This window comes from Lontra canadensis, unplaced genomic scaffold (genome assembly GCF_010015895.1).
Source record: "Lontra canadensis isolate GAN:19392208 unplaced genomic scaffold, GSC_riverotter_1.0 scaffold24, whole genome shotgun sequence".
NCBI classification, from domain to species: domain Eukaryota; kingdom Metazoa; phylum Chordata; class Mammalia; order Carnivora; family Mustelidae; genus Lontra; species Lontra canadensis.
In genome coordinates, this window is record NW_022631018.1 from 4109992 (window position 1) to 4135448 (window position 25457).

The 25457-nt window shown below is 42.4% G+C and overlaps 1 protein-coding gene across 1 annotated transcript in view; it reads left to right on the forward strand.

Annotated features, from left to right (window-relative positions):
• The first annotated feature begins 9784 nt into the window (after positions 1–9784).
• Positions 9785–25457, forward strand: part of COLGALT2 (collagen beta(1-O)galactosyltransferase 2) — a 105566-nt gene continuing 89893 nt past the window's right edge. Inside the window, exon 1 of the mRNA XM_032862654.1 lies at positions 9785–10199. Within this exon, the coding sequence (XP_032718545.1) occupies positions 9937–10199 (263 nt within the window). The 5' untranslated portion in view covers positions 9785–9936. The remainder of the gene's footprint in view (positions 10200–25457) is intronic.

The window sequence follows — 25457 nt, forward strand, 5'->3', positions numbered from 1 at the left end:
TCAATAAAGTAAAACAAAACATGTTTTCAGTAAACGAAAAGCTCAGGACACAAATAAGTCTCATAAGAGGTAAAAAAAAAAAAAAAAGAACAAGTGGAAATTGTGAAAAATTAAAGTTTCAGGAAAAAAAAAAAAGCCTTCGCTGGGTGGATTGAACAGCCTAATGGAAATTACAGAGGAAAAATTAAGTGAACTTGAAGGTAGAGTCATCATCCAAGATAAACAACAAACAGAAAAATCATTTTAAAAAATGGACAGAACCTCAGAGACCTGCTGCATGACATCAAACAGTTCAACATACATGTAAATCAGATACCAGAAGGGGAAAAGAAACACAATGGGGCAGGAAAAAAAATTGAAAAAAATTAAAAATTAAAAATTGCACCAAATCTGATGAAAAATTTGCAGTACAAAATGCTACATGAATAACAAGCAAAAGAGACATGGTGAAGTCCACACTGAGGTCAACTTGTTAAAAGCCACATGAAAAGTTTGAATGCATGGGGGGGGGGAGGAAGGGAGGGGGAGGAAGCATGGAGGGAAGGAGAAAGAAAGAAAAAAGAAAGCAGTGCCTTCTATACAGGGAAAAGAAGTGCATCTATTCCTGTTGCGAGGGAAAACCACACATGAAGATTCATAAATTGCCGCAGAATGTATTTCATTTAAATGAAGCCATTAAATTGTATTTCCACAAAGCAGCAGCTAACCCCCAAAGAAGCAAATGACACTGAAATTAGTAGGCTCCCTGAAGCACTGAAAAGCGACACTAATTCAAGTTATTAGAAGTAGGTAAATCTTTCTGACTCCTAAAGATCCCAGTCAGTTCCAATGATGGTATTTACGGAAGAATTAATGACATTTTGCTCCTAATATGAATAGAGGGGACATTTTATAAATCAGTAAGGAGATACAGTAGAATTAGGTACTGTGTGAACAAGGCCAAACATCTGGGGAAGATTTTCAGCTTAAGCTTAAGGAAAAAGGGAGTGAAGGAATCCAGAAGGATGCAGAAAGAACCATAGACTAAAAAAGCAACAGGCTAAGCTACCCTTCAGCAAATAAATGAAGTTCTATACCTTAGAGAAAGCATGAAACATTTTAGCATGATTCTGACTTTTAATGTCATTGTCTAGCACAAAGAGTTTAAGACTGAAAGTGGACGGTATTTCCATTTTAAACAATGAAACCATGAATAAAATTCTTGGCTATTGGGAATGTCTAAAACAGAGAACAAAGGATATAGGAAAACTTAAAGTATAGACTCAAAATGAGTTTTGTGGCCATCTAGGGTGAAATCCACCAGAGAACTGGTTAGAATTTCAACTTCTCAGGGACTGAAGAATTTCTCCTTTTATAAATGCTTCAATAATTCACTATTTTAGAGAAATAAAGTGGCTGGGGGAAAAGCTAGGTAAGTAACAATAAATAAAATTCTCCTTGAGTATACTGGATGTAATCAAATTCAGTGTAATCTGGCACTGGCTATACTGATTTCCCATTTTGATATCTGAGCCAGACCATTTTATTCCTATTTTTAAAAAACCTGTAATGTCTAGGCAGAGACATTTTAATTCAACTAGAGTCTCAAGGGAAAAAATGAACTTTGAATTGTGATGTGAGTTTTTAGTGTTTTTAAAAAGAAAAGGTGTTTTACAAAGCATCATATAAGACAATGATCTCAAGCTGAAAAAGAGGAGTCAGCATTCTGTATCAGCTTTTAATACAATGGTTGTAAGAATGCTCATATATATCTTGTTCCTTCTTTTGCACATAAAGCATACAATTTCCCATCCTCTGTATTTTGAGGAGAATACATGGGATGTGTATACCTTTAGTAAAATATTTAGAATGTTATGATATTTTACTATGCATGTGTATGAAGAGTATGAGGGACCTCTATTATATAAAAAGAATTTAGAATGACCCAAAATATTATCTCCAATTTCTCAAATTTAAGAGTACAATCTAAACCCCTCACTTACAAAATCAGGATATAGTATATTAATTTTTAAAATACTGCTTCCATTTGGAACCAAAACAACAACAAAAATAGGATACCAAGGATAAAGAGGAGCAACACTTTACAGATTATAAATGTTATTGAAGATGATTAGAGAAGGCCTAAATAAGTGGACAGACATACTGTGCTTCTGGAGAGAAAGATTAAGTATCATAAAGGTGGTAAGTACCCCCACACTGATCTATAAATTCTAGCAACTCTAATCACTGTCCCAAGAGGGATTTCCCTAATATCTGATAAGCTGGTTCTGAAATAATGGGCATAAAAGGGCCAGTAATAATGAAGACCTTTCTGATGAACAAGCAAAGGGAACTTATTATAAAGGCCTATAATTGGGGTGCCTGCGTGACTCAGTGGGTTAAAGCCTCTGCCTTCGGCTCAGGTCATGGTCTCAGAGTCCTGGGATCGAGCCTCGCATCGAGCCCCGCATTGGGCTCCCTGCTCGGCAGGAAGCCTGCTTCCTCCTCTCTCTCTGCCTGCCTCTCTGCCTACTTGTGATCTCTGTCTGTCAAATAAATAAATAAAATCTTTTTTAAAAAGGACTATAATTAAGAGTATGTGATATTGGTACAGATGTGTGATGGATAAACCAATGGAACCAAATACGGAGTCATACAAATATGGACAGAGTAATGTTGTAGGTGCTGGGAAGAGTTGAAACAACTATATGTATAAATATATATATAGTTATTTATATATACATATACTTATATATATATAGTTATATTATATATAATTGTATTCCTAATTGCATTATAAACAAAATAGGTTCCAAATATCTTAAAGGTTTAACATGAAAAACAAATAAGTAAAGATTTTAGGAGAAAATGTAAAAGAACTTTTGTGATCCCCAAGATAGAAAAGGATTTCCTAAGTAAAACACAAAAAAAATGCCAACAATATGAAAAAAGTTTGCTCCATTTGACTATATTTCAATTAAGAATTTCTGACACAAAGATCATGTGGGGAAAAAAAGCCATCGACTTGGAAAAGGCATCTGTGATACATAATTGAAAGGATTCACATCTAGAATATATAAAGAATTCCTAAAAATCAATTAAGAAATGAAACAAAACACTCTATCAAAAATGGGAATACATTTTTAAAAGGACATAAATGGCTAGCAAACATGAATTGGTACTCGACCACATTGGTAGAAGAAGAAAATGTAAATTGAGTCAAGAGGATACCATAAAATACCCATGAGGTTGGTAACAAAAGCTGAGTAGGTCGAAAACTAGAGCAAAGGAAAGATGCACAAATCCTATGATTTGCGGATCCTATGCCCTCGTACGTAGCCTAGAGTAGTATTTTTCAAATGGAGGGCTAGGATCCTTAGAGGTTGTGAAATAAAATGAGTGACTTGGGCCCAGTTTATAAAAATGAATTATTTACAATAGAAGAGAAAGTATCAGTTTGCATAGCATGTAATTAGAATAACTGTTAGTAAGTATTGCTTTGGGAACACTTTGTCTCCATTATATATTTGTACTATACCATGATATCAAGTAGATTTCTCCCTGAAGGTTATGGTAAAAAAAAATCTTCTGTAGACCAAGAGACGTGTACAGGAATATTTACAGAAGTATTGGTTGGAATAGGAACAGCTAGGACAACCCAAATATCTTATCAACAGAATAGATACATTTATTATGTATAATCATATAACATACTACTATGTGAAAATAATGAACCCTAGCTTCTGTCAACAAGTTGCATGAATCTCAAAAACCCTAATGTACTGTCAGAAATATTGGTCACAGAATAATATATAAAATATGATGTGATTTATATAAAATTCAAATACACCTTGTACATGGATGTTCACAGCAACATTATTCATGACAGCCCAAAAGTAGAAACAATACAAAAGTCCATGATTTTATGAATGTATAAATAAAAGGTTGTTTGGCCATACAATTGAATATCACTCAGCAACTTCAGGGAGTGAAGTACTGGTATGTTTGTTACAACATGGATGGGCCTTGAAAACATCATGCTAAGGGATAGGAGACAGTCACAAAGGGCTGCGTGTTGTATAATTCCATTTATATGAAATGTCTAGAATAGGCAAATCTATAGGGACAGAGCAGATTAGCTGTTCCCGACGGTTAGGGTTAGCTGTTCCTAGGGCTAGGAAATGGGGATTGACTGCTAACAAATATGAGATTTCTTTTTGGGGTGATGAAAATGTTCTAAAATTGATTATGGTAATGTTGCATAACTCTGTAAATACACCAAAAGCCACTGGATTGCATACTTTAGGCAAATTGTATAGCAATTAGAAAAAAAAATTCAAAAGTAGGCAACACTACTACATATTTTGGAGGTGTATTAGCAGGGGTTATCCGGAGGAACAGAATCAATAGGTTGTGTGTGTGCATGTACACACACACACACACATACACACACACACAGACTCAGAAAGAGAGAGAGAGAGAGCTTCTATTAAGGAGCTGGCTCGTATAGTTTTGGGGGCTGGCAAATGCAAAATTCGTAGGGCAGACTGGCAGGCTTGATACCTAGGATATAGTTGATACTGCAGTCTTGAGCTCAAAGGCAGCTTGGAGGCTGCGTTCTTTCCTTCTTAGAGGACCTCAGTCTTTTCTCGTAAGGCCTTCAACTGATCAAATGAGGGCCACCACACTACAAAAGGTAATCTGTTCACTCAAAGTTTACTGATTTATTTATTAGTTGCATCAAGAAAATACCTCATAGACACATCTAGATTTGTTTCACCTACTACTGGGTACAGTTGCCTAGCCAAACTGACCCATAAAATTTACCATCACTGGAGGTAAAGTTCTAAATAAAATTAAGAAACTGATTAATACAAAATTCAGGCTAGTGCTTGTCTTTGGGGAGTAGAGCAGAATTTTGTGACAGGACGGGATACCCAGAGGGTGTCAAAGTTGATGGTTCATGTTCTGTTTCTCAGGATGGGTGCTAGGTATGTGGACTTTGAATTTATTGGTAGTATTTGAATATATAATATATTAAATAGATAATGTATGTATTCCATGTTTATTAAATATTTTATTTTGGCTTTTTCTAAGAATTAGATTAGAAGTGATAATAAATTGGTCATTTCAGTATATAAAATACTTAAACAGCTGCAGACATGCAGTCTTAAATAATACTTGGCTTTGTAAATGTGAAAAGGTACCAAAAGCAATTCCCAGTCGAAAAAAATATCACATCTCTGTCTCTAGATATGTATTCACATTTGCTGTCAACATGAGTGTTGAATTTCACTAGCAGGAATGAGAACAAACTCACAATTAAAACACCCAAATTAAAAGTGCCATATTAAAATTATCCCCAAACATTCAACAGTGGTTGTGGTGGGGTAGTGGATTTGCGATGGTTTTTTTTTTCCTTTTTCCATCTTCAACATATTTTTTATCTTGTTAATGAAATAGATTTCAATAAATCATTGAATTTGGAACCACTGGCATAGAAGTTCTAAATCTACCCTACACGTTCATGTTAAAATGTATCTGCTGACATACTTAGCTTGTTTTAAATGAGCCTTCCTATTTCCTTCCATCCCTAACTATATTCCTGCCACCTCTCTCTCCCTTCACTTCTCCTTCCTTCTTTCCTTTCTTCCCTTCCTTCCTTCTTTGTTGCCCTATCTAAAACATCCACTGCCATATTGAATGGAAGTGCTGAGTTAGGACATTCTTGTCTTGTTCTTGATCTTAGGAGGAAAACGTTCATTCTTTCACCATTAAATATATTGTTGGGTGTAGGGTATTGTGCATGGCCTTTATCAGGTTGAGTGAGCCCAATAGGAGACTGCACATTGGATTTTGTAAAATTCTTTTGAGTGATTTTTAAAATGTCGAATGAACTTTGTGTTAAGATCTATTCTATTGACAACTTTCAAGTGTATGATAGGGTGTTCTTAACTATAGTCATCATGTTTTTTACATTACATTATTTTACATTACATCCCAGAACTGATTCCTTTTATAAACAGATGGTTGTACCCTTTGACCACCTTCACCCATTCCCCCATCCCCCAATCCTGGCAACCATCATTCTACTCTCTGTCTCCGTGAGTTTGGCTTTTTTAGATCCCATATATAACCATATAACAGAGTTCTCTGATTTATTTTCCTTAGCATAATAGCCTCAAAGTTCACATGTTGTCACAAATGAAGGGATTTCCTTCTTTTTATAAATGTATATTTCATGTATACACACACACACACACACACACACACACAGGCCACATTTTCTTTATCCATTCACCCATCAGCAGACACTTATTTTTTCATGTCATGGCTACTATAGATAATGCTGCAAGGAACATGTGGGTGCACATATGTTTTTGAGACTATCACTCCATTTTCTTCACATCTAAAAGTAGAAGTGGAATCACTAGATCACATGATCTATTTTTAATGTTTTGAGAAAACTCCATACTGTTTTCCATAATGGTTACCTCAATTTGCATTCCCACTAATAGTGTACAGATTGCCTCCTTTTCTCCACATCCTTGACAGCATTTGTTACATACTGCCTTTTCGATCATAGTCCTACTAATAGGTGTGAGGTGATACGGTCATTGTGGTTTTGATCTGCATTTCCCTGATGATTTCCTTGATGATGCTGAGCACATTTTCATGCACCTATCAGCCATTTGTATATCTTCTTTGGGAAAATATCTATTCAGGTCTTTGCCCATTTGAAAATAGGATTATTGGCGTGCTATTGTTGCACAAGTTCCTTGTATATTTTGGATATTAACCCCCTTATCAGATACATGGTTTGGAAACATTTTCTCCATTCCATAGCTTGTCTTTTCATCTTGTTGACAGAGGCATTTTAGTTTAAGGTAGTCCTACTTGTTTATTTTTCCTTCTGTTGCTTGTGCCTTTGGTATCATTTTGAAAAAAAGTCATTACCAAGACCAATGTTAAGGAGCTTTCTCCTGTATTTTCTTGTAGGAATTACGCAGTTCCAGTTCTTATGTTTAGGTCTTTAACCTGTTTCAAGTTAATTTTTCAAGTGGCGTAAAGGTCCAGTTTCATTCTTTGGTGTGCAAATATCTAGTTTTCCTAGTACTATTTACTGAAGAGATGATCTTTTTCCATTGTGCATTCCTGGCTCCCTTGTCAAACACTAGTTGAGCATATATACATGGGTTTATTCCTGGGCTCTCAATTCTGTTCTATTTGTCTATGTGTCCCCTTTTATGCCAGTATCTTACTGTTTTAACTATTATAGCTTTGTGAGATAGTTTGAAATTAGGAAGTGTGATGCCTCCTTCTTTGTTCTTTCTCAAGATTATTTTGTTTATTCGGGGTCTTTTGTTGTTCCATGTGAATTTTAGGATTTTTTTTTCTTTAAAATTGCCACTGGAATTGTGAAAGGAATAGCATGGAATCTATAGATGGCTTTGATTAGTATGGACATTTTAACACTAGTAAAGTCTTCCAATCCATAAACAGAGGATATACTTCCACTTATTTTTGTCATCTTCAATTTCTTTCATCAATAGTTTTCAATGTACAGGTCTTTCACTTCCTTCATTAAATTTATTCCTAAATATTTTATTGTTTTTGATGCCACTAAAAGTTGGATTTTTTTTTCAGGTAGTTTGTTGTTAGTGTATATACCCAACTTATTTTTGCACATTGATTTTGTATCTTGTAATTTTACTGAATTCATTAGTTAGCCCAATGGGTAATAGAGTTTTGTGAAGTTTATATATTCTGCTGCGGAATCTGCTTCTGCACCAAGTTTTGTCTGCAGACTAATTAAATCTACACTACATTTCACACATATAAACTACTGTTTCCATATTATATGCCTGTTCTTATGATTAATAAAATACATATTCACAGAATGTGAAATGTGTATTTTACAAATCTCCACCATCAGGGAAAATCTCATTTTCTTTGCCAGGCCATAAATGGTTAACAGGTTTTTTTTGTAATCAGCAAGGAGAACATTCAGAAAACTGAATACACCCTACAAGACTAGGCTCTAGGAATGCCAGCAAGTGTCCATCAATACCATGTCATCCCGGGGAAAGGGCACACTAACAGTCCCTGTGGCCTATATGCAGGATAACAATAGCAGTTTCCAAAGGAGGATGGAGGAGAAGGAAATGTGCGTAGGCCACTCTATATAAAAGTTTATATGTCAGAGAAGAGGTTAGACCAGGAGACATAGATTTGCATGATGCAATTATGCTGGGAGACCATACTGTGCTAGAAGAGTAGCACATTATGAAGGGGCACCTGGTGACAGGGTGCAAACACAGTAGAAACAGGTCCAGGAAGGTGAGAACTGAAAAGAGGTCACTGAATCTTCCAGAATGCTGAGGTCATCTGTGGCTTTGCCGGAACAGCCTCTGTAAAGAAGCAGGAGAGGTAGGAGATGAAGAAGTGGATAAAGCAAGTGTAGACCCCTTTTTGAAGGAGCTTGGCCAAGACTGAGGGGATTGCTACAAGACATAGGATTAAAAGAACATTTTTTTTTTTCAAGAATAGGAGAGGACTAAGTTTTTATCTTGAGGGGGAAGAGCTGGTAGAGAGTAAAGATAAACGATGGAGCAAAGCCAAGTCATGGATGAGAACGGAGAGGATGGGGTCAAAAGCTCTGTTAGGAATAGGAGCCTGCAAGGAGGGATATTAGTGACAGGCCATTGAAGGAGTTCAGCAAAGGAGGTGATAGTCTTCTGAGGACCTGAGGGGGTGGGAGGAGAGCGATGAAGACTTCTAATAGTTGCAAAGGAGGGACACAAAAGAAGTAAAAAATCTGTGGGACAGGGCTGAGGGTGAACTGGGGTTGGAGGTCATGGATACACAGTGGTACCAACCCATCCTGCACATAGATAGATCAAAGACCACACAATTCCACAAAGAAGGAACTCCAGATTTCATTCCTCTCTTTCCTATGTTATGTTCGAAGAGCAGATATCCTGTGGCAGTCTATCCTAGTAATGACATTTTATGTGCTAATTGTGTTCTTCCTTCACCCCTTCTTCTCTCTTTCCTTATTTCTCTCTCTCCTACTCCAACAGGTATGAATTTTCCCTGCATTTGTTACTCTTTGGGTCACTAAGGAAAAAGAAAATCATTTAGGTGAAACTTGGCTTTTATGCCATCCTGTGAGGAAGCGCAGGACCCTGGGGGTGGAAGGGAGAGAGGTGAGGTTTCTTAAGGCGCCTTCAGGGGCTTCCTTTTAATTGCGAAGGATTCAGTCTGACTCTCAAATTCTCCAAGTCTGCAAGCTTGGCATAATGGGGTTCTGCTCAGTCAAGGATGAACTTCAAGAGGAATTGAGTGAGTGTATAGGGAAATGCAAACACTCTGCCTTTGTGGAAGTTAAAAAAAAAAATGTTTACCATAGTAATGGATACCTGGGTGACTTTCCATTTTAGAACTCTACCCGTCCAGTCAATAGGTGCATTATGCAAAACTGGATACATTGCATCACTGTGAAGGACTTTAGACTGCGGTTTGCAAAAGCAGAATAAATTTTCTCGGAGTTGCACCGTTATGTACACACACACACACACACACACACACACACACACACAGGCTCATTGGCAGAGACGGCCACACCTCGCGGCTCCGGGGGAAGCCACAGACCTCAGCTGTACGAGCTGAGCCTGGACTAGAGGAACTTTCCGCGGGACTCGGGACGGACAGCCCCCCACACGCGGCTGTCCGCGAGCGGGAGCCCCAGGCGTGCGCCGCGGCCGCAGGTCCTCGGTGCGCCCCCGCTTCAGGGCCTGGCGGGTGCGGCGGCGGCCGGAGGCTCCGGGGCTGCAGGGCCCGGTGCCAGCGCGCGCGCGCCAGCCGACCCGGCCGCCGCGTCCCCCGTCCAGCGCTCGCAGCCGGCCTCCGCGCCCTCGGGCCGCCAGTCTACCGCCGCCCGCCGCGGCCGCGAACATGGCTGCGCGCCGCGCCGCCACCCTCGCCTGCTCGCTGCTGCTCCTGTCCGCCGCTCTGCTCCGCCGCGGCTGCCCGGCGCGCTTCGCCGCGGAGCCCGACTCGGAGCACGACGAAGAGGAGCCGGAGGTTTTCCCCGAGTCGCCGGTGCAGAGACCCACCGTGCTAGTGGCCATCCTCGCCCGCAACGCGGCGCACGCGCTGCCTCACTTCCTCGGCTGCCTGGAGCGGCTGGACTACCCCAAGAGCAGGATGGCCATCTGGTGAGCGCGCCCGGCTGCCGCCGCCCGGCCCGGGACCGTGGGGCACGCGGAGAGCGCGGGGCGCACACCCCCGGACGCCCCGCGCCGCTCCGGGGCGGATGCGAGCCGGAGGTCGCGTTGGGGAAGGACGCAGGGGCTGCGTGCGCCTGAGGTGCCGGTGGGGCTGGCCAGCCCCGCCCGAGCTCCTGGGCGTGCGGGGACAGGGGCGTTGTTGTGGGTCGGGGTGGCCTCGTCCCTTTCCCCGACAAGGGCTTGTGGGGACCCCGCCAGAGGGCTAGCGGCGCCCCCTTCCAACTCGCGAGGTTTCCTTTTTCCCGCCTCATACCCCTAGCCCTGGCGTGAGGGAATAGGGGTGCCCACCGCCGCCTGGTCGTCCGGACGCGGCGGGAAGCCTCCCTGTGGCTGGCAGCGGGGCTCCGGAGCGGCTGGGTGGCGACCAGTGTGAGCCGCCCTGGCTTCCCGGGGTCCGGCTCCTGCTCTCCCACCTCAGAGGCCAGAATGGTGGCTCCTGGTTCTCCCGGGGCGGGGGGGGGGGGTCGGGGTGGAGAGGACGTGTGGACTCAGAGTCCGAGGTTAGCTGGGACTCACGGTGTCTTCTCAACCGCGCCACCACGGCGGGCCCTGTCGCCGCCGCGTGCTTTAGGCTGTGCGCGCCCTGGGCACCCTCCTGGGGCTCATTCCTCGCCGCAGATGCAAAGCACGCGGGGTGCCCTGGGGGGACCGAGCTGCCTTCGAGAAGGCAGACAGCCAAGTTTTGTCGCCCCGGGATAGAGCCCGGCGCCCGGTACTGTGTTTGTTGCGGGGAGGGCTGGGACATCAGTGCGAGTGGCTGCCCGCACCGACTTCTAGAACTCGGTCTGGTCTCGCACCTTTAGAAAGGCGGGTATCAGAGCGCGAGACGTTGGTAGTCAGGGGGCCCCGCCGAAAGGCCTGTGTTGGAGGAGGTGGACGCTGGCCGCGGGGATAGGCATCCGGGAACGCGGACAAGAGAGCTGTGGTCCTCCGAGGAAGACAGAGCCCAGCTCGCTCCGGAGCAGTTCGTGATGCGTTGATAAAGGCAGCCGTCCTCACACAAGACACATCCTTAGAGCTGCGGTTGAGCAGAAAGAGAAGGGAGGAGGGTAGGGCCGTAGCCGGCACTGGCAGCCTGACCCTACCTGGTGGGAGAGGTGCGGAGGTGAGAGCGCAAACACGAGATATAGAGCCGCTCTGTGCTATACACTGCTTTCCTATGACCCTGTTATACGTGACTGCTGCCACGGAGAAGGGCACGGGATGTGGAAAGGGAGAACGGGGGTGCAGCCAGGTTTTAAACCAGAAGGAAGAAGGATTTTTTTTTTAACCACTTCAATACCAAAGAAAATTTCACAAATGTCAGTTTTTAGATACTCTCTTCAGGAGAGATGTTTTACAACATGGTCTTGGTCTTTATGCATTGTTTGGTTTTAAAGAACATTGTTCCATTTTAAGTTACTCTAGAAAGTTCGTGAAGGCTGCGGCAGGCACGAAGCACAGGTTTTGCTACCTGATGTACAGACACCCTCTCTTCTATCACAGGGTGAAGTTTTAAAAGAGACACTAGGATCCCTATTTTACAAATGAAGCAACTGTGACTTCCATCCGTTCAAGAACTTCCTTAAAGTCACAGAATTAATAAATGGTAAAACTGGAATTGGAACCCAAGTTTGTCTCTGAAGTCCGCCCTACAAAAATAGTGGTGGCAACATGATACAAGCAAAATTAATTTAAACCTATAGGCTACAAATTAGGAGGCAAGCTGTTCGTCGCTCGCTTGGTATGTGGCTTTGGGTCAGTTGTTTGGGGCCCATAGACATCAGTTTCCTCATCGGTAGAATGAAGGAATTGGAAGAAACGATTACCAATATATTTCCCAGCTCTTGAATTCCATGGATTTTGTGATATGATCAGAATCAACTAGCAATGATTCTGTATCCTAAGTTCTCTGGATGTTCAATATTTTGTGGATGTTGACGTTCTTTTCAGATGGTTAGTATTCCAGTTCTCCATTGACTTTTGGGATCTATTTTCCCTTAACCTTGTTCATAGTCCGTGTAATTGTGCCTTGTCCCATATGGCCAGAGTTGCAAAGTTAAGGAAAAAAACCAAAGTTTGAACAGGCCTTGATCCACCATTGCATTAGTCACTAAAGACTCTTCTTTGAGTTCTGGTTTAGAAACCTTATATCATTTATTAGGTACTAATAACCAAAAGGGCCATTTAAACCTAGTCTTCTATAGCTCTCAAAGTACTTTCATTAACTGTGTCATCTCATTTCATCCTTACTACCACTCTGTAAAGAAATAAACTTATCTGCATGTTACAGAAGAAGACACTGTACCTGAAGTAACTGACTTAAGATTACACTTATTTACTAATTTCACAAATACATAATAAGAAGAGCTCACATTTATTCTAAGCATTTATTCTGAGCACTTACATTCACTCTTAGGTATGTACTGTGATTATACCCTTTTACAGATGAGAAAATTGAGGCACAGAGAGGTTATACAAGTGCATAGTCCTAATGACCAGCTTTTGTGAGATTAGGGCACTATGCCAGGTTCCAGCTGAAAAAAAGTTGAGTAAGGTGTGGCTTCTCACAGACAAATATGGCTTTTTTTACTGGGCAGTGTAAGGTGATCTGAATGACATTTATAGGGTTTAAGGGAGTGACAAAGGACTTCTAGATTAGATTGGAGCAGTTATGTGGTCATGGAAGCCTTCTTGAGGAGAGCTGACCCTTAGTTAGAAGCCAATTTTGCAAGACAAATAGGAATTCACTAAAACCTGGAAAGTAAGGAGGGTTCTAGAAAGAGAGAACAGTGAGGGGAAAATAAAAAGACACTGGGGACATTAACCAGAGTTTCCTGCAGGAGCAGTAAAGCAGGAGGCAGGTTTCCTGAGTGCAAATCTCCAGTTCACTGGAGTCTCGAAGTACCACCATAGTTGCTAACTTCGAGACTGGCATTAGGCGAGTATTTGGCTGTGAAGGTTATGGGATATTACCCTCCAGGAGGAAGCAGTAACTCAATTTAGGATGCTATAGCTTTGAGGAGCTTCTTCTATGAGTTACTTCCTTTTAGTCTCTTGGTCTCAAGCTCTACTCAATATTCTGAGATGCCAGACTGAGTATCCACTCTGCAAAGCCTGCATACACTAATGTCAAAGATGGTCAATGTCAAAAATGTCATTAGCTACCCAGAACTTTACACAACAGAACCAGGTGGCATATAGAGCCTGGGCTGCCAACTTCCATTTACTCTTATCTCCAAATAATAAGTGCACACTCATCCTTCTCGTTCATCTGCTTACCTCTGACACTGGCTAGAGGAACATCTGGTAAGACTTCTTTCCTGTAGGAGTGAGAGGTATGGTTCATTGAGCACATTCAGACTTCCCATTGCTGTATTTTTTTTTTCCCACTGAAATTTCTGGAACATATTTGCCATCAGTATCAATAAATTGCCCTGCAAAATTTTACTTTCAGAGACTGAGTACAGTTATCTCAGTTAACACTAAGTTTATTTGGATTAGATTGAATTAAGGAAAGTTTGTTTTAGAGACACTTTGTACCAGGCAAAGGGAAAACCTGTCGCATTTACCACTCTGATCTCAAAACCCCCATCGAGTGAATAGTTCTCCTTCAAATATCCTAATGGTGATAAGGAACTAAGATGTTCCTTGTGTTCTAATTAAAACCTGCACCGAGTTGATGGGAATCACAGCTGTGCCGAGAGCGACCCGTTTGGCCTATGGCGTATGCACTACGGTGGGTGTGCTTTACCTTCAGTGGAGCCATGAACGGTGGCCTTAGCAACAGAGGGAAGGCTGACCTCATCCCTCTTCCCAAACCTGTGATTAAGGCGAGGAGTGCCAAGTTGCCATGATAATGAAAAATGGAGCAGGGCATGAGGAAAAACATTTGACCCAAAAGACACATTCAGTTTGTCCCTTGGAGCCTATGGTTGCCTGTGGGAAGACAGTGGGGACTCAGTCTGTACCATCATAAGGCAGTAACTGCCATGTAATTATAGAACAATCTGAGCATTTCATTTGGTAGAGGTTTGAAAAGTTGCATACTACATCGGGAACCATTGTATGGCTTTCTAAATCGAGAGACGGTTTTCTGCTGACATCGACATAAACATTGGTGGGCTTCTGCTTGTTCTGGGGTGCCGAGCCCCACATTTTGCACACGACTTTGTTGCTGTAGTGTTTGGGAGATTACCTTGGATTATTCTTCACTTTTTGGTGCTCAGCCAGTAGCATTTTGGGGAATGTTTAATGAGACACACTAAAGTAGGTGTGTTTATAAAATGTTTCAGACTACTACTAGTGATAGTTTCCAGCACCAGCAAGAACAATGTTACATTTTATCATTACAGTCTTGACATTTAATGCTTATGTTATGCCTATGAATAGACATGTCAGCTCCTGGGTGAAAAATTAGATGAAACTTTGGTCCCCTTCTCTCCGTTAGTCTGTTTTCCTCACTTTTCCACCTTCTTTTTCCTTCTTCTTCTTATTCTTTCCCCCCAGCCTGGTAGTTTAGTAGTATCAAGGAGGGCGTATCCAAGTTTACAGTCAGTTATGCTAGGGTTTGAATCTCCCGTGTGACTGCAGGCACATTGGTGAGCCTCTAACCAAGCCTAGCTTCTTCATCTGGAAATGACCAATAATAACACCTACCTCCAAGAGTTTTTTTTTTTTTCAACAAATTTTTAGACAAATGAAATAATGCATGGACTATGTCTTTCATGTAAATGCTACTAGATAGACAAGAGTTGCTATTTCCTATCCATCTTTTCCTTTTGGTCCCATCTCCTTTCTCTTTCCAAATGAAGATTTTCAAAACAATAAATATTCACAAGGCAGTGTTGCCTTGTGAATATATGTTCTTTCCAACAAAACAAAGTATTAGCAAAATGAAAACAACATTGATTTACTAATGAGATCTAAACACTCCGATAAGATAACTAATTTAGTCTGTGCTATGGTGAGTGCTGTGAAGTGTGTAAACCTGGCAATTCACAGACCTGTACCCCTGGGGCTAATAATATATGTTTATAAAATTTTTTTAAAAAATTATAAAAAAGAAGAACTAATTTAACCCTGACAACAACCCTGGGCGAGAGGTGTTATGACTCTTCTCACTTTACACAGAAGACAACTGGGGCACAGGGAATTTAAATAACTTGCGTGAGGTCACAAGTCTAGTGCATGGTAGAGCAAGGATGTGACCCAAGCAGCTAATGTCCCAGACTGAGTACAGATGGTCTAAGATCAAGAAAGGACCAATTAGTGCTAGTTTTTGCTTCTGTCAGTTGACCCAGCTTAGGAAGATAAGAGTGCCAGTGTTTCTTCCAAACAAGAATGGCCCCTTCTGCTTGAATGACACAACGGACTCAGTGGTTCCCTTCTGCTGTCTTGATAATTTCGTCAGTTAGCTTAGCCACTTTCTAGTTACCAAACTCGGCTTTATATTGGTGGATTTCATAGGTACAGAGTCAGACTAAATATATGAATTGTACGTAATTACTATGCAGATCACTTGCTATGATCACAGCTAATAGCAAAAGAATGAAATTTATCAAGTGTTGTTAGTGGCAACTGAATAAGGCAGCACTATTCGTAGGCATAGTGGCTACAGCATCTTGGGTGCGTAGTGGTAAAACAGTTTCAGTTTTTCAGCCTTTTTAATCAGTGGTCTTAGACTTAGTTAACCTTTAAACTTAACCTTCTTCCAAATGGCTGGAAAAAACTCTCAATCATCTCCCCACCCTTCAATTTCAAAACATGACTGAGCTTCAGAATTGTGTATTTCCTTTGAGTAAAAACTGAAATGACTGATAAAAGGATGCCTAAATTCCCCTGGTTCTATTTTATTAATTGATGTCCATGGATGGGGAACCTAAAACATAGGACCATTGAAATGGTCCCCTAGTATAATATACAGTAAATAAGTCTTGGGATGAGATAACAGATTTCTAGATTTAAAACCCAGTGTGGCTGTTTTAATGTTGATTTTTTAAAAGATTGATTCTATTTATTTATTTATTTATTTATTTCGAGTCTGGAGAGTGGCAGAGGGAGAGGAAAGAATTTCAAGGAGGCTCCACTCTGAGCATGGAGTCTGACGCAGGGCTTGATCTCATGACCCTGAGACTGTGACCTGAGCTGAAATCAAGAGTCAGTGCTTAACCAACTGAGACACACAGGCACCCCTGGATTACTTTATAACAAATATAACTCATGGTTTAAAAGCATATGCCAGGAGCCCCTGGGTGGCTCAGTGGGTTAGCCTCTGCCTTCGGCTCAGGTTCTGGGATCTCAGGGTTCTGGGATCGAGCCCCGCTTCGGGCTCTCTGCTCAGCAGGGAGTCTGCTTCCTCCTCTCTCTCTGCCTGCCTCTCTGCCTACTTGTGATCTCTCTCTGTCAAATAAATAAATAAAATCTTTAAAATAAAATAAAAGCATATGCCAGTTATTCAAGCAGGGTTTGGTTTTTACAGATTTGTCTTCAGCAACTTTCTCTAGGTGATTCTATCACTGAGCTTCTTTGTGACTGTCTCTCGTGGTCAGAGGAATGAGCGACGGAAGCTTTGTAACCAGGGAGGCTGCTGGCTGTGCCCCGGCCCTTTTCCTAACACTTAAGTGTACACATGGGTCATATCAGTGTGTGGCACTGTCTTCCTGAAAAACATTAATTAGGGGCACCTATGTAGTGCATTCAGTTAAGCATATGACGCTTGGTTTTGGCTCAGGTCATGATCTCAGGGTCATGGGGCCGAGCCCTGAGTGGGACTCTGTGATCACTGTGGAGTCTGTTTAAGACTCTCTCTCTCTCTCTCCTCTGCCCCTCTCCCCCAACTCTCTCACTCTCTCTCAAGTAAATAATATTTAAAGAAATTGATTAGCCTGTAACATGGTTGTTTGTCCTATTCCACAGTTACCATATTCTGAAGACAGTTCACTATATGTGTTTAAATCATAGTTATTATTCATCAAGAATTATGAAATATGTCTATTGTATATGTCTTGACATCTTTATTCTCAAAGGAGTAACTTCTTCATTTAACTGCACTTACACTGTGGACACATCAAAAATTGCTGATTTTAAAAATTCTGAAATCCCTTAGGGATTTCATAGATTTATTTAATAGTAATTTAATCACAAGAACTTTCTTGATTTTTTTTCTCTTTTCAACTGAAATAGTAATATCCTCTCATAATAAAGATTCAAACAGGATGAATAGAAACATGATGAAAAGTAAATCTCCCTTCTACTCTATGCCACCTGCCAGAGACAACCAACGTTAACAGCTCCTTGTACATTCTCCTAGAAAGTTTCTGTGCATGTACATATGTTCTTTTAATGTCAACCCAAATGAGTGTTTTATATATCCTGTTCTGCCTAGGTGTGACGATTTAAAATCTTGGTCTCTAATCCCAGCTTTTTAAAACTCTGCCAGTCCACCTCTCCCCATGCCCCGGGTGGCTCAGTAAAAGCCAGTTTAACACAACACCCATTCCAGGTAGTTACTCTGAACACTTCCTACGTTACACTCATCCTGTTCTCTTGTCCTTGTGTCTCTGGGCCCTAGAAAATCTGGTCCTAAGCCCATTTAAAAACAAAACAACCTTTTTTTTTTTTTTAATGAAGTATAATAGACATCCCCAAAGTGCTTATATCCTGAATGTCTAGCTGGATAACTTTGCACAAACTGAACAAACCTGTGGCACCAGCCCCTGCCCAGCACGCCCCTGCTGCATGCATTTGTACACAACAGTGAGTCGCCACTGTCCCTGACCTTTGCCCAGGCAGTCACATTCCCATCAGGCCCATCCTCTGTGCAGTAGTATTACCCACCACTGTCTGCCTCTTTGACGTGGCTTGCCTGGCCCTTGTAGAAATTTGGGTGGTGACCCTTGCTCAGATCCTCAGGAGCCCTAAGACTCGACCCTTCTAGAACGAGCAGGCTTGGCAAGCTGCCAGCGAATGACCTAGTGGTAAAAGATCGTGTTACTTTTCCCTCAGCTCTCCATTCCTCTGGTAGAAAATACTGTGTGTTAGTGTTCATAAAAGGAAAAAAAAGAATCCCGTTATAGGTAATAATTGAAAAGCCATGCAGAATATAAATAGAGTGGCTGTAATTAATTCACTGGAACGTGCTGCCTTTCAGATCCATGAAAATGCAGTGTTTGTGGTTGGTGACATTAGCCAAGCCTCTTGCATGAATTAAACCTTAGCTCTGTCTGGAGGGCATTTCTTTTCCTCTCTAGGAGCACATACAGTAATCTTTTCAGACTTAGACTTCCAATAATAACTTCATGACATCCTGCCAGGGCTGAACTTAGGACTTCGCAACACATCTCATTTAACCGAGACAATTGCTATTATATTTTTGTCGTTTGTCAAATTCATCAAGCTGAGGGCTGTCCCTGACTTGTTGGTTTATCCGATGGGATTTCTTCCTCTGCAAACATAATGAAAAATAACCCCTTCCACCACAACCCCCAGCATTTCTGATTAATGATTCAAGACCCCTGAGAAGATGTACATTTTGGAAATATAAATAATAATATAAGTAATGATCCTGGGCTGCATGCATATGCCCTAAGAATATGGTGGGGGAGGGGGAATGAGTGGGGTGGGGTCTGGTGTTAAAGCATTCTCATGAGGACCTGGGTTACATGATGACCACTGGCTGCATGGGGAGCATTCTTTACCCTCTAGGTTGAATTACTTAAATGTCTGTTGAAGGACTTCTCAGGCTTGTCAGTGGTAACTTCTGCCACTTTGGCTGTTGCCGTGGTCTCACTGTTTCTGCCCCAATCCCCGCTTCCTGCCTCAAATTTCACGTGTTGAAATCCTGACCCCCAAAGATGATGTTATTAGGAAGTGGGGCCTTTGGGAGCTGCGGAAGTCTTATGGGAGGAGCTCTCATGAATGGGATTCGTGCCCTTGGGACAAGAGGCTCCAGACAGGTTCTTTACCTCTTCTACCATGTGAGGACCCAGAGAAAAGACTGCGTCCTCAAACAGGGTCTTCGCCAGGAACCTAACCATGCATCCTGATCTTGGACTTCTAGCTCCCAGAGCTTTGAAAAACCTACTGTTCCTAAGCCACCCAGTTTGTGGAATGTTCTTACGGCAGCCTAAGTCTTTACAGACGATAACAGTGGTCAAGTCCAAGAAAACCATGCAGGTAGCTAAAAGTGCCTACATTTTAGACAACAGGGAAATAGGACTCTCTCTTTCCAGTCCCCATTCTTTCGAAAAGTGATTGTATATATTTTGGAGGTGAGGAGGGGAGTGGGCTATGGCAAGCTTCCTATTCTCGTAGGACTAGAGAGGATTCTGAGAAAGGGGATATAATGAATGTACATCATTTGGCATTTTTTCCCTAAAAAGTCATGTTAAGTGAGAAATTGCTGCTTTTCAGGGTCTTGGGAAAGGCGACATTTTCTGGGGACTAAGACTGGAACTTAAATTCCTGAGATACGTGTGAGAAATGTGGTTGTGGACTTTTGCAGCTGCGGCGTTCCTAAGACGGAGCCCCTTGCTGGACCACTGAACTGCTTTTCAGTTTCTTGGTTTCCAGCCAGCCTCATAATCTGTTCAAGCTCCACACACCACAGTGATTACGGCTGAGATCCGCCAAGATGGAGGAAAGTTACTGCCAAGTGGAATCAGGATATTTCATGTCACCACCACACCGTTGAACAGTAAGCTTAATGCAGCCCCCACAGTACTGCATTCCCTCTGTTGGAAGCACAGATGGGGGTGCGGGGGGAGAGCATTCAGACCGTCAGACCGTGTCTGGGGTTTCAGATGGATTCCGTGGAGCCGGCATGGCAGGCTTGAAATAACCAGCGTACTAAAATATTTTAGAAACTTAAAAATCTCTCTGCCTTTTCTCAGTCTTGCTAGACTTCAAGATGAATTGGGCACATTGATTTCCATCCTAGACATTTTTCTTTATTGAGATAAACTATGAATTTATAAAGCCATGGACTAAAAAATATTATGTACCTCCTTTTATTTATTTGGCCATCACAGATTCTCTATGTGGAGAAGTCCAGGTGATCATGTTGAAATTAGTAGTTGAGGTAGCCTAAAAGTGGCTCATGCCATCAGTCAAGTTCATTGGCCATGAGAGACATGGCCCTCATCACTGTTTTGCAGACCTTTTGGTTGAAGGCTGCTGAACTTCAACTAGTGGTTCCTAAATACTGGCTTAGAGGCCAAAACACTACAACTTTTATTAGTTACATGGGTTTCTGGGCCCCTCTTCAACCACATTCAATCAGTTGGCCTGTGGGAAAGGCCTGGGATCTGTATCTTAAACATGTATATGAATGATTTGGATGCACCTGCGGGTTTGGGAATTACAAGGGCTGAGCTCCCAGAAGGCTGTGGGAGGAATGCAGGGAGGAATGGGGGGCTCATGAAAGGGCTGAAAGCTGTGTAACCATTTAAGGTATAGGCCATGGGATTTTCAGAACTTGGGAAGGTGGTGTACTGTGGGATCTTCGAAACTCGGGATCCAGTTGCTTAAGCAATCAAGAAGGCCAAAGGGTTTTCTTAATAAGAGAAGTAGTAAGGTACAGAGCAGCTCTGCCAAGTATGCATCCTTTGTGTTTTTTATTGAGTGAAGTGCCTGTGTTCTCCCTCCTTCCAACAGTGGCGATTTTTAAACAAGTTATGTTTTGTTTTGTGTTTTAAAGGCGGTGCCCCAACCTGCCCACTCTGTGGAGTGCCTTGCACTAGGGCTCAGTATAAAATGACCCTCCTTCAAACCCTTCTCTTTGTTCATTGTATCTCCCATCTTGAGCTCATCAAGCATTTAGTTTCATAGAAGAAAAGACATCTAGGGATGAATGTCTCTTAAGAGAGTAGAGGGAAATCCAGTCAATGGGTTTTCTTTTAAATAAAAAGTGTCCCTCGAACCTTTCAGTCCTCATATTCCCAAGGCTTGGTTCCTTTGTTGCTTGTAAGTAATTCTCTTACCTTTGATTTTCTCTTTGGCACGTCATGAAAACCTCCTCCCCTCGTTTGTGAAAAATATAAACAGTCTACTAAATTAGCCTGGGCTAATAGTTGGCAGATTGGCCTTAGTTATATGATATTATAAAGTTCCTAAGCCCGGGGTCTTCATTACTTATGGAATCAGAATTTAGCTTTTTGGGAATTCACGCTCTTCCAGTCTGCCGTACAAAGGAGTCGGTTGCTGCCACCCAAAGTTACGTTCTAACTTGGTATAGTTGCATTATTCCAAGTGTACCTAAGGGCAGCCTTCTCTGGGATAGATCACAGCTCAGTTGCTAAATCTACTGTTCCATATCCTAGCTTTACCGTGTTCTTTTGGTGACAGGTCTATGAAAAATTCCATCATAAAAGTTCTCAAATTATGCATCCACTTTATTTTTTCAGTACTTTTTCTTCTCAAGGATGTGATCTGTGTTCCATCGTTTAGTGCCTCCCACCGAGAAATAACAGCCATCTGGGGAGGAAGGTGTGGTTTGGCGTACCTGGGTGTCTCCAGGACAGTTGCCCCTAGCTCAGAGCAGCTCATTCATTTTCCCCGCAGTGTGCAAATATCATCGTTTCGTTTTTTGTGTTGTCTCATGAAAGGGCTGGAGGCATTCCTTACGCTGTGTCATTTTGTACAAGCCCTTTATTCTCTCTGGGCCTCAGTTTCCTCTCCTGGAACAAAAGAGGAGTGTGCTACAGTTGCCTTTCTCAACTGTGGCTGCTCATTGGAATCATCTGATGAAGGTTGAAAAGACACTGATGCCGCAGCCCCACCCCCAAACCTTTCAAGTCTGAACATCTGGGGTAGGGTCAGGGCAAGTGATATATTTTAAAAACTTTCCGAGGGGGTGACACTGTGCTGCCAGGCTTGAGAACCTTTGGATGAGGTGTTCTCTGGAGTGTCTTCCCGATTTGACAGTAGTGTGCCCTTCATGGGAGTCATCATATCCGGAGAACTTTCGTGAATAGTAACTCTGCACGATTGGCGTTTCCTGGACCCTCTGCCTAAACTCAGATCTTTTTGGAGTGACTTAAAAGGCAAGAATCGAAGTCTTCTCAGAAGCTCATTGTATTTCAGGCTGTTGTATAGTGTGCACAATGGTGGTCACTGAGAGTGTGGTCTCCTGCAGAAGACAGGTGCTATGGGGTGACCAAACTGCCAAGGGATGGCAACAAGAGGGCCGGCTTTGCAGGGGCACGAACTGGAGCTTCTCATGAAGGGACTGCGTGCACCAGGTGCAGAGACAGCCACAGCCCAGGGCTTCCTGCCCATGGCGCACAGATGCTGCCCCTTGGCTAAGGGAGCCGCGTATATCAAGGCTTCTAAGCATATCTTGCCAAACTCCAGGCGCTCAGAATTCCTTCCTGCAGTATGTGTTTTGGTGTGTTGCCCAGCCTTACTTTTAGGCGCTCTGTTTCATGCTGGTGCAGAGCTTCTAATCATCTCTGGGTATTGAATTTCTGATGTTACTTTCAATGGCTTTGGATTTTTGCTTCTTTTGTTTCTCAATTTGCATAAACAGTGCCGCCTTTGTCCTGTGGTCTTGACTCAGCTTCAAAGCCTCGTCTGGGTATCAGACAACGTGGATCCTCATTTCTTAGGCATCAGATGGCAGCAGCACCAGCAGGTGTCTGAAGGTTACAGCCCCACTTCTGGGCCAGCCTTCTGTCTCCCAAGAAGATTAGATTCCGCCAAGTCCCCTTTGATAACGGTGCTGAATCTCAATAACTTTTCCTTAGGCCTGTTCCAATCCCGGTGAACTGAAGAAGTGCTGGCATTTGTCTGAAGAGGAAAGGACAGTAACTCACCAAGATTGACTGGATGCCCCCTCCCCCCGAAAGGCAGATTATGAAGGGTCCTTCTGGGAAGCATGGAACCCCAGGCACACTGGCCAGTCTTCGCTGATGGTGGCATGGGAAAGGCCAAACCCTCCTTTTCCTGTGCATCTTATCAAAATAAAGGCAGTAGTTGGACTCTCAGTTACCCGTGATGGGATTTTCTGTATTTTGGATATACCAAGGCCAGTTTTTGATAACCAGGTCTGTTTGGTACAATCCACCAGCACACCCTTGTTGTTCAGACAACAGAGGGTAATTTGTATCTCGGCTCAGAAAAAGAGTTGGAAGGTATTCTGGTATATTCCACACAGGGTGTTCCAATACCAGTGGTATCTGGCCTCTTAGCTCTTTGCTCTCTTGTGCCATCTGTGCCATGCTCCACCATATTTTCAGATTTTTCTCGAATTCTTTGCCATGCCTTGGTCTCTTCATCTATACATTAAGTTCTGGATGGGCTGATCTTGAAAAGCTTTTCTAATCACAGCGTGCTAGGTATTTGACCAACACCACTGACGCCACGTAAAAAGAAATAACTTCCTCTGTTGACAAATTATTATTGGGGATGCCATTTGGGCCTTCATTTCTTTATTTGTACTTATATTTTACTTATTCAGTAGTTTTGACTTATCCATGTCTCATATCCTTGGTGCACAGACTAATGGTTTGTTGCTACATGAAATTATAAAGTTAAAAAAAAAATGTTTGCCCTTCGCGATGGCTAATTTTATATATCAACTTAGCTGGGCCATGGTGCCCAGACAGGTGGTCAAACATTATTCTGGATGTTTCCAAGAGGCTGTTTTTAGATGAGATTGACGTTTAAATCAGTGAACTTTGAGTAAAAGTTGCCTTCCATAATGTGGGTGGGCCTCGTGCAATCAGTTGAAGGTACAAAGAGAACAAAAGACTGACCACCTCAACCAAGAAGAAATTGTGCTTGCTATTAAACTGAGTCTGTACTTGAACTGCAACATCGGCTCCTCCCTGGATCTCCAGCCTGCTGGCCCATCACACAGACTTTGAACTTGCCAATCAATCTCCACCATTGCCAGGAACTGTGAGCCAATTCCTTAAAAATCTCTCTCTCATATGTATGTGATAACTTTGACTAATATAACTTGTCATCCAAAAGAAAATACCATCTCATTATGAACAACAACAGCCAAAATAAGGAGTGTGATAGGAAGGAAAGGAACCCAGAAAATTACCGTCAGAAGAGATCGTTCCTAACCTGAACACGGAGAAAATCAGTGCTTAGGGTAGAGTGTTCACAGCACAAGTACCCACACTGCAAATGTTTCATTAAATTTGCCTTTTCTCATGCCTGCAAAAAGAAGTAAATGTAAGTTTGCCCTGGAAGTTGCCCTGGTTTTGGAAAAGGCGAAAATGGGAATTTAACATTTTCCGTCGTGATGGGAAACAATACGCATTTATTCTTGCAGAAGCTTCTGGCCAGGCTATGAGCCTGTGTGTTTTGCTCTATCGTGTGAGGAAAGTGCTTGTGTGCACAACTTGGATGTTGGGAGAACCTGCCGGTTGAAGGCCAAGTTTCACCAGACTACTGGATTATTGCACGGAAGTGTTAGCCCTTCCCCGGGGAGAAGCTTTACAGCACAGTGGTGTCATTATACAGTAGAGATGCTGAAGATTGGTCTGCATTGATTCCTTCTGAGGTCAGGAACATGAGTGCCCCTGAAAGCCGCCTGTAACATGAGGCCGGGTCGGGCTTTGTCCTTCCCTGCTACTGCTGCTAGAGTTTAGGGGCCCCAGAATAAGTGAGGGGAGTAGATACGGGAGAGTCCGAATCCCTTGTCTCCTGACTTTGAAATTATATGCTACAGAAAGATAAAATAAAGCAAAAATTCTTCCTCCCCCCCGAAGATCGTTCCCAGTGGTGATTCTTTGACTTGATATTCTTGGGGTTCAGTTTCTAAAATCGAGCTCTTTTCTGAGCTATAACCAGCAAATAAAAGAGCAACGCCTTCCACTGTATCAGAATTATCTTAAGAAAGCATGACTCTTTGGTGGCCTTTCTCAGGTCTCTCTGATTTTGGCTACTCGTCTGGCTGCCTCCGTTGCCCACAGTCTAGTGCCCGCTGTTTGGAGTCTCTGTCTCTCCTAGGATACTTCAGTAACACCAGGGGCTCGGTCTGGTAGCATACAATGCCAATGCCCTAAGAAGCGTTTCTTCTGATAAAACAGTAAATGTGATTTTAAGGGACAGAGGGTCAAACAGTTTCTGCCTGAAGTCAAGTGGATTTTGAAGCTTTTCTTCTCTTCTGTGTAATAACGTATCCAAGGTTTGGTGTTGCTTCCCCTAATCTGTATATCAGCTGTCAAGTTTTAGAAAATAAATTGCAGT